This window comes from Octopus sinensis, linkage group LG11 (assembly GCF_006345805.1).
Source record: "Octopus sinensis linkage group LG11, ASM634580v1, whole genome shotgun sequence".
Classification (NCBI taxonomy): Eukaryota; Metazoa; Mollusca; class Cephalopoda; order Octopoda; family Octopodidae; genus Octopus; species Octopus sinensis.
This window is the reverse complement of record NC_043007.1, coordinates 74,798,522-74,815,088: the sequence shown is the minus strand read 5'-3', so window position 1 is coordinate 74,815,088 and position 16,567 is coordinate 74,798,522. Positions and strand designations below refer to the sequence as shown.

The 16,567-nt window shown below is 35.5% G+C and overlaps 1 protein-coding gene and 1 long non-coding RNA gene across 3 annotated transcripts in view; one reads left to right on the top strand and one right to left on the bottom strand.

The window, feature by feature from the left end:
* LOC118765491 overlaps positions 1-16,101 on the top strand; it is a 20,477-nt gene extending 4,376 nt beyond the window's left edge. The window contains exons 3-4 of the long non-coding RNA XR_005001356.1: positions 11,181-11,189; positions 15,824-16,101. This is a non-coding gene — a long non-coding RNA (uncharacterized LOC118765491). The remainder of the gene's footprint in view (positions 1-11,180; positions 11,190-15,823) is intronic.
* The window catches only part of LOC115217695 (ryanodine receptor), a 323,697-nt gene that overhangs the window by 234,439 nt on the left and 72,691 nt on the right, over positions 1-16,567 (bottom strand). For both annotated transcript variants that reach the window (XM_036507726.1, XM_036507727.1), the window contains exon 3: positions 12,331-12,432. In XM_036507726.1, the coding sequence (XP_036363619.1) occupies positions 12,331-12,432 (102 nt within the window). The remainder of the gene's footprint in view (positions 1-12,330; positions 12,433-16,567) is intronic.

The window sequence follows — 16,567 nt, the reverse complement described above, 5'->3', positions numbered from 1 at the left end:
CCCTTCCTGGGTGGGACACTGATCTGTTGAAGGATTCTTCGTTTTTATCAGCTGAGAGGACTGGAACAATGTGAAGCGAAGTGTTTTTCATCAAGAACACAATGCATTGCTTAGTCCTGGAATCAAACCCACAATCTTTTGATTATGAATCCAACATCCTAACTACTAAGTCATGCATACTAGAGCTAAATATAAGAGTCCGAACGTGGCAGATGCCAGCACCGCCTGACTGTGTCCGTGTCGGTGACATGTAAAAGCACCAACCAATCATGGCCATTTGCCAGCCTCCTCTGGCACCTGTGCTGGTGGCACGTAAAAAGCACCCACTACACTCATGGAGTGGTTGGCATTAGGAAGGGCATCCAGCTGTAGAAACTCTGCCAGATCAGACTAGAACCTGGTGCAGCCTCCTGGCTTCCCAGATCCCGGCCGAACCGTCCAACTCATGCTAGCATGGAAAACAGACGTTAAATGATGACGACGATGATGATGATGATGATTACAAATTGCAACCATTGGATATTGCATGATAAAAAACCATGGAATAGATGATTTTAATGAACAAGGAACAGAAGAGTGTATATGTGTGTGTGAAAGGAGTCTTAAAACACCCAGGTCTAGATGCTGTTGTTAAATGAATAAAAGACATTTAAAAGAGAGAGAGGGAATGAGTATACTCCTAATGATATTACTGTAAAGTTTAATCAAAAGCAGCGAACTGGCAGAATTGTTAGCCTGCTAGGCAAAATGCTTAGTGGCATTTCATCTTTCTTTATGTTCTGAGTTCAAATTTCACCAAGGTTGACTTTATCTTTCATCCTTTTGGGGTTGATAAAATAAGTACCAATTGAGTACTATGGTCAATTAAATAAGTACCATTTGAGTACTGTGGTCAATGTAATTGATTTAACCCTTCTCCTAAACTTACTGGCCTTATGCCAAAATTTGAAACTGATATTATTGTTAAGTCTTCCACAAAGTGGAATATCTCAAATGCACTACAGAGAACTGAAGATGAATAACTATTTAAAGAATTTATTCAAGGTGTGAAGAAGAGGATGGAGCACTTACATGATCATTATTTCACTGCTGCAAGGCAGTGTGCTGGTAGAATTGTTTGCACATTAGACACAATGTCTAGTGGCATTTCTTCTGACTTAGCTCATTCTAAGTTCAAATTCTGCCATGGCTAACTTTGCCTTTTATCCTTTCAGAGTCAATAAAATAAGTAACTATTGAGCATTGAGGCTGATGTAATAGGCTTAGTGCTCTCCTCTAAATTTGCTGGCCTTGTGCCAAAATTTGAAAGAATAATTATTCCACTGAGTTGATCTTGGCGATGATGTAATGATAAGAATTTATGGGAGGGACAATGAGGATGAAACAGTTTTAGATCTTCCTAGCAATGCTTGACAAAAATAATATTGTAATATACATATGTTATAGGGTAGGGAGCTGGCAGAATCATTACTGTGCTAGGCAAATTGGTTAGCAGCATTTTATCTGCTTTTACGTTCTAAGTTCAAATTCCACCAAAGTTGACTTTGCCTTTCATCCTTTCGGTGCCAATAAAATAAGTACCAGTTGAGCACTGGGGGTTGATGTAATCGTCTTACCTGCTCCACTGAATTTTGGCCTTGTGCCAAACTTTGAACCCAATATGCCTATGTTATACATATGTATAATTTTCAACATTACATATGCGTTATACATAATATTCTATATTCTTTTATTCTACTTTTTTTTTACACATTCCAATCATTTGACTGCAGCCATGCTGGAGCACTGCCTTAAAGGGTTTTAGTTGATCAAATCAACCCCAGGACTTATTCTATCGGTCTTTTTTGCCAAACCACTAAGCTATGAGGACATAAACACATCAACATCGGTTGTCAAGTGATAGCGTGGTGGTAGGGGGAACAAACAAAGATACATACACAAATATATATACATATACATATATACATATATATATATATATATATATATAATAATAATAATAAATATTAGGGAATAAATCCAAACTTACAGGGAAAAATCAGATTTAGGATTGAATCCAATTTTATAGTGAAATATTATATTATATTAAATTAGAGACAAAACCACTATTATGCAAATCAAACAAAGAAAGACTTAAGCCAATACATAAATTAATTTATATTATTTAGAAATGTAACAATTATTAATATCCACTACGATCGTTTCGTGTCTTCAGTCATCAAATCTATGAGTAGTAGACATTCATCAGGTGGTTTCAGAATATTCTTGGCGAGTTTTAAACCACCTGATGAATGTCTACTACTCATAGATTTGATGACTGAAGACACAAAACGATCGTAGTGGATATTAATAATTGTTACATTTCTAAATAATATAAATTAATTTATGTATTGGCTTAAGTCTTTCTTTGTTTGATTTGCATAATAGTGGTTTTGTCTCTTATTTAATATAATATATATATATATATATATATATATAATAATAATAATAAATATTAGGGAATAAATCCAAACTTACAGGGAAAAATCAGATTTAGGATTGAATCCAATTTTATAGTAAAATATTATATTATATTAAATTAGAGACAAAACCACTATTATGCAAATCAAACAAAGAAAGACTTAAGCCAATACATAAATTAATTTATATTATTTAGAAATGTAACAATTATTAATATCCACTACGATCGTTTCGTGTCTTCAGTCATCAAATCTATGAGTAGTAGACATTCATCAGGTGGTTTCAGAATATTCTTGGCGAGTTTTAAACCACCTGATGAATGTCTACTACTCATAGATTTGATGACTGAAGACACAAAACGATCGTAGTGGATATTAATAATTGTTACATTTCTAAATAATATAAATTAATTTATGTATTGGCTTAAGTCTTTCTTTGTTTGATTTGCATAATAGTGGTTTTGTCTCTTATTTAATATAATATTATATATATATATATATATATATATATATGCATACAAGCTTCTTTCAGTTTTTTATTTCTTTATTGCCCACAAGGGGCTAAACATAGAGGGGACAAACAAGGACAGAAAAAGGGATTAAGTCAATTACATCGACCCCAGTGCATAACTGATACTTAATTTATTGACTCCGCAAGGATGAAAGGCAAAGTTGACCTCGGTGGAATTCGAACTCTGAAAGTATAAACGTATAGACAGACGAAATACTGCTAAGTGTTTCGCCCGGCAAGCTAACATTTCTGCCAGCTCGCCGCCTTCTTTCAGTTTCTGTCTACCAAATCCACTCACAAGGTTTTGGCTGACCTGAGGCTATAGTAGAAGACAGTTGCCCAAGGTGACACGTAGTGGGACTGAATATGGAATCATGTGGTTGGGGAACAAGCTTCTTACCACACAGCCATGCCTGTGCCTATACATTTACATAATTTTCTATCTTACATGTCATATTTGATATTAAATTTATTTGTTAAACCACACATTATTTATGAGTCGGGATGACATATATTTTTATGGACAAAAACATACAACATGACAGTATTTTATATAACATTTGACATTACCCTCAATAGCTAACAATCCGTGAAATACAGTCTTTTTGTTGTTTAACGTCCTACTGCAAATAATACACCTTAATCATTTTTTTGCTAGCCTTTAATCAATATATAGATATATAATACCTGATGTCACAATTTTTGAGTGTTTGAGTGACAAACGACTTTAAATTATGGAACGTAACCATTGACATAACCCAAATTTTTAATATTGGTTTCAAATTTTGGCCCAAGGCCAGCAATTTTGAATGAGTGGGTTAGTCGATTACATCAACCCCAGTGCTCAACTGGTACATATTTTATCGACCCCAAGGGGATAAAAGGCAAAGTTGGCCTTGGTGGAATCTGAACTCTGAATGTAAAGATAGATGAAATGCCACTAAGCATTTTTGCCAGAGTGTTAATGGTTCTACCAGCTGGCTGCCTTCAAGGTTTTTAATATTGAAATACAAGTTTGTGTGTTATGCTTTCAACACTGTTTAATATGTATGCTTAGGCTCCTAAATAACCCTATGTCCACTTTCAACAATTTTAACTATGGAGGTACTTCTAAGACATAATTTTTAACATAAGGCAGCAGTGTTATGAAGATGTATAAAATTAAGCCTCAGCACAAAAATAAGAAACTTTACCAAACATGGAATTTCCACTTGTCCTGTTAGCAATGATAATTTCTTATTTCTTTATTGCCCACAAGGGGCTACACACAGAGGGGACAAACAAGGACAGACAAATGGATTAAGTCGATTACATTGACCCCAGTGCGTAATTGGTACTTAATTTATCTACCATGAAAGGATGAAAAGCAATGTCAACTTCAGTGGAATTTGAACTCAGAATGTAGCGGCAGACGAAATACCTGTTTCTTTACTATCCACAAGGGGCTAAACACAGAGAGGACAAACAAGGATAGACAAATGGATTAAGTCGATTATATCACCCCCAGTGCATAACTGGTACTTAATTTATCGACCCCGAAAGGATGAAAGGCAAAGTCGACCTTGACAGAATTTGAACTCAGAGTGTAAAGTCAGACGAAATACCACTAAGCATTTTGCCCGGAATGCTAGCGTTTCTGCCAGCTCGCCGCCTTAAGCAATGATAATTTCTGAATACCATAAAATACTGTAGGTTTGAATCCTTCCATTCTAACACAGTCAAACAGACACACGCACATACACATGTGTGTGTGTATGTGTATTGTAATAAATATAAAAGGAGATATGTATAATATATTTTGAATCTATTGAAGTATATGTATGTGTGTGTGTGCATATGTATGTACATTTGTGTATATTCTAATATATAGAATCTACATACAAAAAGTGATATGCAGTAGAACCAAATACAGAAGGTATTTTTACATTTTTTATAGTTTGGTGTTAATTTATTGAACACTATTGATTATTGATAAACAATTGATCGAAAATAGTTTTATGGAAAACTACAATTGATCCAAGTAATAGTTGTTTACATCAACATTAATTAAATGAATGAACATAGGTTAAAGGGAAAAGATACTGTTATATTTTGTTTTTCGCCCTTTTCAAGCCTATCCAGGCTCATGGGCCTAGTTTCCCAGTTTCTGTGGCATATGTGTTCCCCCCAGGTGAACGGGATGCCAGTCCATCGCAGTGTTACTCAAGAAACAGGAAGAGAGAGAGTGAGAGAACGTTATGGTGAAAGAGTACCACAGGGGTCGCCACCACCCCCTGCCGGAGCCTTGTAGAGCTTTTAGGTGTTTTCACTCAATAAACATACATAACGCTCAGTCTGGGAATCAAAACCGCGATCCTCTGACCGCGAGTCCGCTGCCCTAACCACCAGGCCATTGTGCTTCCACACTGTTATATTTTAGTAAAATAAATCCTTTCATCTAAGTTTTCTACAATGTGCATATATGTGTGTGTATGTCTGCATGTATATGTCATGCTAATACCATGCCATGATGCATGTGTGTATATGCATGTATGTGTGTAGACTAGAGAGATGGGTACCTCTTGAACTTTTGTCAACAATTGTGGGGAAGGAAAGACCTGAGCAGCGAATGAATTTCAGTAGGGTGATGTTCTGACAAGTAAAAACTGGGCATAATAACTAATGCACCAATTGGTGGTGAGTGTGGAGACAGCACTGGTGATGAGAAGAGAAAATATAAGAGACATGTGTGTATATGTCTATGAGTCTGTGTATATGTCTATGTGTCTGTGGGTTGAGGCATATGGCTTAGTGGTTAGGGTGTTGGATTTATGATTGTAAGGTTGTGGTTTCAATTCCTGGACCAGGTGACTCATTGAGTTCTTGGGCAAAACACTTTATTTCACGTTGCTCCAGTCCACTAAGCTAGCAAAAATAAGTAATCCTGTGATGGACTGGCATCCCATCCAGGGAACTGAGGAACCAGCCCTTATGAGTCTACAAGACTTGGAAAGGAACTTTACTTTGTTTTTATATGTTTGTGTGTGTATGTCATGTTTATACCATGATGCATGTGCATATATGCACTAGTATGCACATATATCATATCTACACCCTACCATGCTAGGGACAGTCCCCTTAACTCTTTGATGAAGTCATAGGGGTGATGTTAGGACATACAGCATGTCTTGAGCACTGTTAGACCTGACAGAGCTCATCCCTCTTCAGGTCTGACCACAGCTGATTATCTCCAGAAGTGAAAGTCTGAGAAAAAAAAAAAGAATCGACCCCAGTACATGACCGGTGTTTTATTTATTGACCTCCAAAAGGATAAAAGGCAAAAAATGATCTCAGTGTACAGAAAGCTGGAAAATTACATCTAAGCAATTTATCTAATGCTTTAACAATTCAGCCAACTGCTTGATTTTCTATCAGTCTGCCTCAACACTACAGACCCTTCCATCTTTTTATATCTGCCTCAACCATAACCCAGCGAGTACTTCTGGCTTTCTATATGTCTGCCTTAATCCTAATTCTAACACTTTTGGATAGAGCTTATCTGGATTTGTGAGGCTGATTCTCCCAGCCTGAAGGAGACACCAGTCCATAGGAGTGGAGAAGTGTGGAATAAAAATTTTTATTCCAGGATACAATGAGCCACCTGATCCAAGAATAGAACCCAAAACATAATGATTGCAAGTCTGACATGCTAAACACAAGGCGACATAACTTCACACATGTTATGTTTTTGTCGAGAGTCTAAAGAATGCTGTGGTTTCTGTTTAATGTCTCTTTACAGTCTTCATCAGTACTGGTTCATAATCTCATGGAATTTAATCAATTTGTAAATGGTGTTCATGTTTTTATTGTACAAAGAAATTAGCAGTTAAACAAGATGATATAAAAAAAAACCTCCTAATATTAGTAAAAATCTCATGGGCAACAAAATATACATGTATATGTTCATACACACACACACTATTTACTTGGTGCCAGCAGGGATGCTTTTTATGTGATGCCAGCATTTTTATGATATGATCTGACTGACGATTGATTCAATTTTGTTTTTGACCAACAGTTTTTAATAAATTGGATTTCTCTCAACAGTCTACAGATCATTTTACAACCATATACCTGCATCTAATTTATTTTCAGCCTTCATAAAATCTTCTCCATTCAATGTATGTGTTTTACTACTCTGCAAATATCACACTTCGAAAATATGCCTTTCACTTTCAGAGAAAATACCTTTATTGCAAGTAGAGGCAACAGGAACTCTCAAGTCTTTTCTAATGCTTTTTAAAATTTTGGTTTCTATAATTTCAGAATGCCCATGGTATATACTCCTGATTAGATCATCCAGGTAACAGAAGCTGCCAAATATCTCTAGGCGAGCCTCTGAGTATTTAAAATAATTTATTTCACCAATGCTCTTATTGCTAACTACTCCTGTAGGTCTGCTACTTATGAAGTCCTTAGAGAGGATGTCCCTATCTGCTTGAAACTATATGGGACCCTAAAACAATAAATGAAAGCAAGGTACATGTTACAAAGCCTTACTTGCTCACAGCTTATTGCTGGCTGTTCTTTACACCCTTTGTGTACACAGATATGCTTATGTATATCTATTTATATTCAAGGATACTCATAATGGTTGGCATTGTAAAGACTTGTATTACTAGGGAAAAAACAACAGAAATAGTACAGAGAAATTGCTATGGGAAGCTGGCTTTCTTTTTTCTTTTTTCCCTCATTCTCATCTCTAACATAGGATATTCCATCCTTCACAACAATTCCTATTTAGTATTTCTGTCATTCTTTTCATATAGATATGCGTATGTGTACATGGATGTGCGTGTGTGTGTGTGTGTGTGTGTGTGTGTATAAATAAATGCTTCTTTTTATGTTCAGTTATAATAAAAACAATTTTCCATTAACCCGATGAGTTACTCTTGAGTATAAATTTATTATTTTTAAACAAGAATATTATTCACAATAACTTCAAAGTTTCAATCACTTAAGCCATCATTGGACTGCAATACACACGCACACACACACACACACAACACACACACACACACTGTAGTATATCTGTCTATCTATTTATCTAACTAGCTATCTATATATTTATGTATATATCTGTAAGTATGCATGCATGTATTTCTCTCTCACTCTCTCTCTCTCTCTCTCTTTCTCTCTCTCTCTATCTCTAGCCACACACACACACACATATATATATATACGTACATACATGCATGCATATTTCTAGTTTCTGGTTATGGAGGAAGAGACAATGCTCCTGCCTTTCCCCACCCTACCAGTAGACTAGAGAGATGGGTACCTCTTGAACTTTTGTCTGTCAATAATTGTGGGGAAGGAAAGACCTGAGCAGCGAATGAATTTCAGTAGGGTGATGTTCTGACAAGTAAAAACTGGGCATAATAACTAATGCACCAATTGGTGGTGAGTGTGGAGACAGCACTGGTGATGAGAAGAGAAGATATAAGAGGCACAGAAATGCTTGAGTGGAGGTGGAATGAATTCAACTGATCTGAGGAGCAGAGGCCATTATAGTAGGGACACAAAAGACAGCGAAAAGACACAGTGTATTTGTAAGGCAGAGGTGGAGAGGTGCATGTCAGCTGATGACTTTAAGACTGTCAGTCAGGTGTCCCTTTTCTGGATGCAGTTTAAGACGTCTGTGCATGCAACAACAGTGCCATCCTAGGGTAAAGTAATATTCCATTTAAATCTCACCTGAATTTTGTTGAATATCAATATATTTTGCAAAAAAAGAGTGCTGAAGTACTTTCTGACTCTGAAGACAGAGCAAGTCATTGGGATGTAGACCTAGGTTTGTGAAAGATGTCCCTTCACCAAGAGAGGACCCTCTGTGATAGCAAGACCCAAGAGCTGGAGTGGTTGGGAAGGTTCTAGCTGAGTGCTGCATGCAACCATGCAAAACCAGTCTCTACATTAACAATGCTATTACTACAACCCATGTCACAATACACAAAACTTCAGCTGCTTGTCTTCTACCTTCCTATATTGTATCATCTGCAAACCTAGTCTAAGGAAACTGGCAGCCACCTTGCCAATCCCTTATGTGAACATATTTAAAACTCACTGCTGCATATGCCAGCTCAACCTGTCATCAACCATTTCACCACAGTGAATCATTCCATAACTCCTTTATCTCTGTGTGGCACCTTTACACATCATGACACAAACAGAAGCAATGCCTTTTAATATTCAAACACAGAATCAAAATATTGATGGCTTTAAACGAATGCTTTTTTTTTCTTTTATTTCTTCACCCATTCTTAGTTTGATAATCCCATTCTTACCCTCAAATCATCTCACACCCCAGTTTTCCTCTCCACTTTATCCATGCCTACTTCACGTCTCATTCTCTTTCTCTTTCTCCCTCTCTCACATTACCATATCACAATGTCATCATACATAAATTGAAGGGAAATTTACTCTTGAGTTGGAGACCACATCCGCTAGTGATGTGGGGCATAGACTAAGAGAGAAGAGTTGTGAGTGCCTTTAAATTATGTCAGTCTTCCAAACATCACGGTTACTACCTGAATCATAAAATTAATGAAACTCACATGCATACATACATGAATAAGCAAAATATACTCTGTTGTACTAACTATGAGAAAAAGAAAACTCAGTACGCTTTTAGAGGAAACATTTACTGTGGAAATAGAAATTTCACTGCCTCAAAGTGGCCAGGGTTTTCATCTTGGGTGAGAATCTTGGGTGGACTAGTGAAGACTTGAAAAATGGACAGCACACTAAAAATGCATGGCTGTGAGGTTAAGAAGCTTGCTTTGCAACCCTCTGGTTTCAGGTTGTGCAGAAAGGTATCTTACCTAGTGATTAATATAACAGCATAATAGTCAACTGTTACAAGGACAAAAGAGATGCCTTAGGTAAAATAATTACAGAGACATCAAACTACTGAACCAGATTATGAAAGTATAGAAAGAGACATTTTTTTGTCTGGGAGAAGCACTACTGATGCTATCTTTCTATTAAGGCAACTGCAGGAGAAGCATTTAGTTAAAAATAAATTGCTGTACTTGGTATTTATTGACATGGAGAAAGCCTTTGATAGGATACCCCACTTCTTTATCTGGTGGTCACCTCAGGAGCTACGGGTGGACAAATGACTTGTGAGAGCCATTCAGGCCATGTACAAGTGTGTTGTCAGTAAGGTGACATCGCCTGGTCCAGGAATCGAAATCACAATCTTACGATCATGAGTCCAACACCCTAACCACTAACTCACATGCCTCCACTATATATATATATATATATATGTATAAATTAGAAAAAACCCACCTTCTATCAATTCAATAATGAAAATTTAAATTATACCAACTAGAAAATTACATATTATAGAAAGATTAATTTATATATATGTATATTATATTTTGTGAAATTTGATTTAGTATTTCTAAATTGAATTTTTCCCTGTAAGTTTGGAATAATATTTCCTCATATTCATCATCATCATCATTTAACGTCTGTTTTCCATGCTAGCACGGGTTGGATGGTTCGACCAGGGTCTGGGAAACCAGAAGGCAGCCACCAGGCTCCAGTCTGATCTGGCAGTGTTTCTACAGCTGGATGCCCTTCCTAACACCAATATATATATATATATAATATATATATATATATATATATATATATATATATATATTGTGGATAAGAGGATATCAAATTATATAAAATAATAGGTAGGTGCATGCAATTAGTGTTCAGGGTGAATCTTTGCTTAAATTCCAACATTAAATGCTGGGATGTGGTGGTTGCCTAAATGAACATTGGCTATAGGTAATGTATCGATCAAGCTGGTACATGTCAAATCAAACAGAGGGATAGGCAGGCAAACGACATGTGTCAGGTCAGATTATAATGAGTGATATGATTGAATTAATGTAAATATGAGTGCAAGCTTAACCAGGTGAGTATTAAATTAAATACTAAATTTTTTTTTTCCCAGGCATATAGATTTTTCTGAAATCTTTCATCATCAGATGTATTTAAAGATATACACAGAAATATCAGTATGGATCTTTTCTGTTGCTACCACAGTTTTTTAAATTTCTAAATTAAGTGAAAATTTTCAAATTTGATATATTGATGAAATTTTTTGTGCTGCATTGGATTTTGTTATTCACTTGTTCCGGAAAAATTTTAGAAAAATGTTACAGAGGATTAAAGTTTGATCATTTTTACCCAGTCAGAAAACAGGATTTGGAAGCTGGTACTTTCTGCATGATAGCTGTATAGCACAACATTATGAATACAAATTTGTGTTAAACAAACTGGATGTTACACTACTGTAATAATAATTCTGTTCATGTAAACAGAATAAACAACACTCTCAGAGTGGTTGGTGCTAGGAAAGACATCCAGCAGTAGAAACTTTGCCAGATCAGATTGGAGTTTGGTGCAGCCATCTGGTTTGCTAAACCTCAGTCAAATCGTCCAACCCATGCTAGCATGGAAAGTGGACGTTAAACGATGATGATGATGATGATGATGATGTAAACAATTAATACATTTTTTGTAGTAAAAATTCCAAAATGAAAGTCTGAGTAAAACTTCCAAATGAAAGTCAGAGTTTCTCCTGAAACAAATTTCAATTTTCATATCTCCTCTGCTATATAAATTGCAGAAATATGACTCAACCATAGAATGATGGGTCCCACAGCATCATTTATTCCTTCAATTTACAAAGGCCCATGTTCTTTTTTCTACTTGTTGCATGTGGGTACCATCTTCCAAATTAATAAATTCAATGCTGTGGTTCACCATTCTATTTCCAGAATTATAACCATCAATTTCAGGAATGTGAGAATAGGTCCTCAACAAGTCACTGAAAATTGTAGTTCCTGGAAGAAGCGACTAATGTATATATTCCTCTAGTGTGTCATGATTCTGACATGGTGCTACATAAAGAAAAACATGTCTGGTCTTGTAACACACTCCCTTAAAATCCCACTGTTCAGGCATCCCCTTTTCCATTTTCTGTTTCCCTCATCAATTATAAACCAAACAAACACTTCAGAATTCCTGATGCAGATTCAGTGAAAATTATACCAAAACTGTAGATGACATCAGATAGCCCAAGCAGTGAAAGTGCTTTAATCGGCATATTAATAGACATATACCCAAAGTCCAAATAATTACTTACACACACACACACACACACACACCACACACACACACACACACAACACACACACATGTATATATGTATAGAATCTGGTTATCCATACCAGTTGTACTTTCTAAATGAAATTTTCACTCGTCTTAAGAGTTTTAATACTAAAAATACAAATTGCATAAAACATTTACCCTTGAAGCGTGGGAAGCTGATGTGACCATCTCTTGTAAAGCTCTGACTGAGAGAGCTTGTTCCAGAACAAAGGCACATACTGACATATCAGGTGGTACATCCTGCAATAAAAAAATAAAGAAATAAGAAACTTAATGACTGATATCATACATTGTTTTACATCTCAATAAAGTATGAAAATTATAATGAGAGAAAAAAAAACTATTTCATTATCCAGAATGAGGTGATTGGGCACAGCTATTTAGATGGTAATCATTTGGTATTGTTGAACTTTGATGATAGATCTGGTAACAACGAATATTTTTTACTAAGGATATTCCTGAATTTTTCGACGATGGAAATGGTAACTACTAATATTCTTTATTAAGGATATTCCTGAATCCTCCCTCTCTGAAGATGGAATAGTTGGCCTTTGTGTGGAAATCTTTGCTCACTGTAATAAGCCCCTTATGTACCATATGCACAACTATTCTAGAAACAGCTGTAAAACACTTTATGTATGCATGACTTCTTAATCCCTTATTTACTCTGTAATTATGTTTGAATTATAAATTTCTAGCTTTAAAGTGATAACACATGTTATGCTTGTTCATTCTTTCTTTCATATATGTTTCTACCTACTCAGTGAGGAACCTCTTATAGTCATTCATTGCTACAACACCAGTTCTGTTATGTTTTAGTTGCAGTTCAATTAAACCAACCTAAGCACTTATTGTACATACCTATTACATTATGTCAATAGATGCAATCTCATATATATATAGATTCAGATGAATATGGTACTTAAGTCAAAGGCACCAGAATTTTGTATGGTATTATCCATATAAATCCATGGGGTGTGGATATACTTGTTGCTTATTTTGAATACATATATTCTTTTATCCTTTTATTTGTTTCAGTCATATGACTGTGGCCATGCTGGAGTATCACTTTTAGTCGAACAAATCGACTCCAGAACTTATTCTTTGTGAGCCGAGTACTTATTCTATTGGTCTCTTTAGCTGAACTGCTAACTTATGGAGATGTAAACACACTAACATTGCTTGTCAAACAATGGTGAGGGGACAAACACAGCACACAAATACATACATACATACATACATACATACATACATACATACATACATACATACATACATATTTATATATATACATGATGGGCTTCTTTCAGTTTCTGTCTACTAAATCCACTCACAAGGCTTTGGTCAGCCCTAGGCTATAGTAGAAGACATTTGCCCAAGGTGTCATGCAGTTGGCCTGAACCCAGAAGCATGTGATTGGGAAGAAAGTTTTTTACCACCCAGCCACTCATCTGCCTACACACACACACACACACATATATATATATATATTATTGTTATTGTTATTGTTATTATTATTATTATTATTATTATCATTATCATTATCATTATTATTATTATTATTATCATTATTACTATTATTTTTATTATTATTATTATTATTATTATTATTCTCATTATTATTATTATTTTATTATTATTATTATTTGCTTTATTCACTGAGGCCAATTTTAACACATATCATTCCAGATTCATGTATGTGTGTCAGCAAGGTCTGGAATTACAGACAAATTACTGATTCCTTTAGGGCAATAGGCCTGCTTGATATGTAGAAAAGGTGATGGTAGAAACTCCATACAGTGTAATTAGTACAAGCAATGGACACTTAAGAGGTGAAGTGGTATCATAAGAATGCTAACAGAGAAAGTAGTGTTTATATGCAGCAGATGTGCAGGTACATTAAACACTTGGAATGTGTGCAGAAAATAGACTCCCTCAAATGTTCAAGTGGATCCTTAGAAATAGTAGATAGTTTTCATTACCTATGCAACCAAATTAGCAGTGGAGGAAGAATCTCTGAAAGCATAGTTGCTAGAATAAGAACAGGCTGGGCAAAGTTCAGAGAGCTTCTACCTTTGTTGGCAAAAAGGGCCTCTTCCTCAGAGTGAAAGGCAGATTGTATGACATCTGTGTATGAGCAGCTATGCTACACTGTAATGAGACATAGGATGTGACTACTCAGAACTTGTGAAAGCTTGAAAGAAATGAAACCAGCATGCTCTGTTGGATGGGTAATTCTTGTGTGTATGTATGACTGAATGTAAATGATTTAAGAGAAAAGTTGGGTACAAGAGGCATAAGATGTAGTGTGCAAGAGAGAAGACTGCACTGATATGGTCATATGATGCATATGGATGTGGGCAGCTGCATAAAGAAGTGCCAATCTTCAATTGTGGAGGGAACATGCAGAAGGGGAAAAGGCAATGAGAAAAAGCTCTTCAGACTCTAGATCTCACTGAGGAGAACACAACTGAGATTTCTGGGGATTTGCTGTGCTAGAGAAGACAAGTCAAACTAAGTCGAATCATGGCCATCAATACATACAGGCATGTCCCTCTGTCAGCTGAGAAGTCTTTGATTTGTGGGCTTGTGGGTGCTGCTGCTATGTAAAGTGTACCAGTGTGTAGATGCCGCATCAGAAGCACCGATGTTGGTGCCATGTAAAGAGCACCCAGTACACTCTGTTAAGTGGTTGGTGTTAGGAAGGGAATCAAGCTGTAGAAACCATGCCAAAACAGATACACACACAGACACACAGACACACACACACACACACACACACAAACGCACACACACACATATGTGTGTGTATATATATGCATATGTGTATATGTGTGTGTGTATATATATATATATATATGTGGAGATATATATATATATATATATATATATATAATACATGTGTGTATACATATATATATATATGTACACACACACATATATATATATATTTTAGCAGAGATACCCGGCGTTGCTAGGGATTAAAATGGCGTAGTTTCTTATTGTTTTACTTGCTTTGGTCATGTGGTCATGTGACTGTGGCTATGCTGGAATACCTTTAGCCAAAGAAATCAACAACAGGATTTATTCTTTGCAAGCATAGTACTTATTCTATCGGTGTGTTTTGCAAACACCTATGTTATGGGGATGTAAACACAACAACGTCGGTAGTCAAGTGAAGGTGGGGATACAAACACAGACAGACACTAACACATACGCACACTTATATATATTATATATATACATAATATATATATGGCCTATTATGGCCATTCCTTGATTGTGATATATATATATATATATATATATACTATATATACATATATATAATATATATATACATATATATACATATTATATACATATATATACATATATATTATATATATTATATTATATATATATATACATATATACATATATACATATATATATACATATATAATATTCCTATACATATATACATTATATATATATACATATATACATATATATATATATTATATTATATATATATATATGCATATATATATATATATATATATTATATATATATATATATATATATAAATATATATACATACATATATATACATATATAATATATAAGGTACAAGTTAGAGGTATTAAGCCCTCTAAGGGATAGAAGCATCCAGAGGCACTCCTAGTAATTACCTCTGTAAGTATGGTCCTTGGTATAAGGTATACGGCAGCAGGTAATTTAAAAAGGTAAACCGTGGTTTAATGTATATATAGACGATCAGAAAATGGAGGTAAAATAACAAATAGAAGTGTGTCTTTGCTGCTAAAAAGTCATTATTTAATTAGTTAAGCAAGGTGAAGGTAAGAGTGAGTTTACAGCTGTTACTGTGTACCATATTGAGGTAAATGTGTATTTACCTCATTGCAAATGGTAGACGCCATCAGAATGAAGAAGGCAGATACACACATATATATATATATATATACTCTTTCTCTCTTACTCTTTTACTTGTTTCAGTCATTTGACTGTGGCCATGCTGGAGCACTGCCTTTAATCGAGCAACTCGACCCCGGGACTTATTCTTTTGTAAGCCCAGTACTTATTCTATCGGTCTCTTTTGCCGAACCCCTAAATAACGGGGACATAAACAAACCAGCATCGGTTATCAAGCAATGCTAGGGGGACAAACACAGACACACAAACATACACGCACATACATATATATACATATATACGACAGGCTTCTTTCAGTTTCCCTCTACCAAATTCACTCACAAGACTTTGGTCGGCCCGAGGCTATAGTAGAAGACACTTGCCCAAGGTGCCACGCAGTGGGACTGAACCCGGAACCATGTGGTTGGTAAACAAGCTACTTACCACACAGCCACTCCT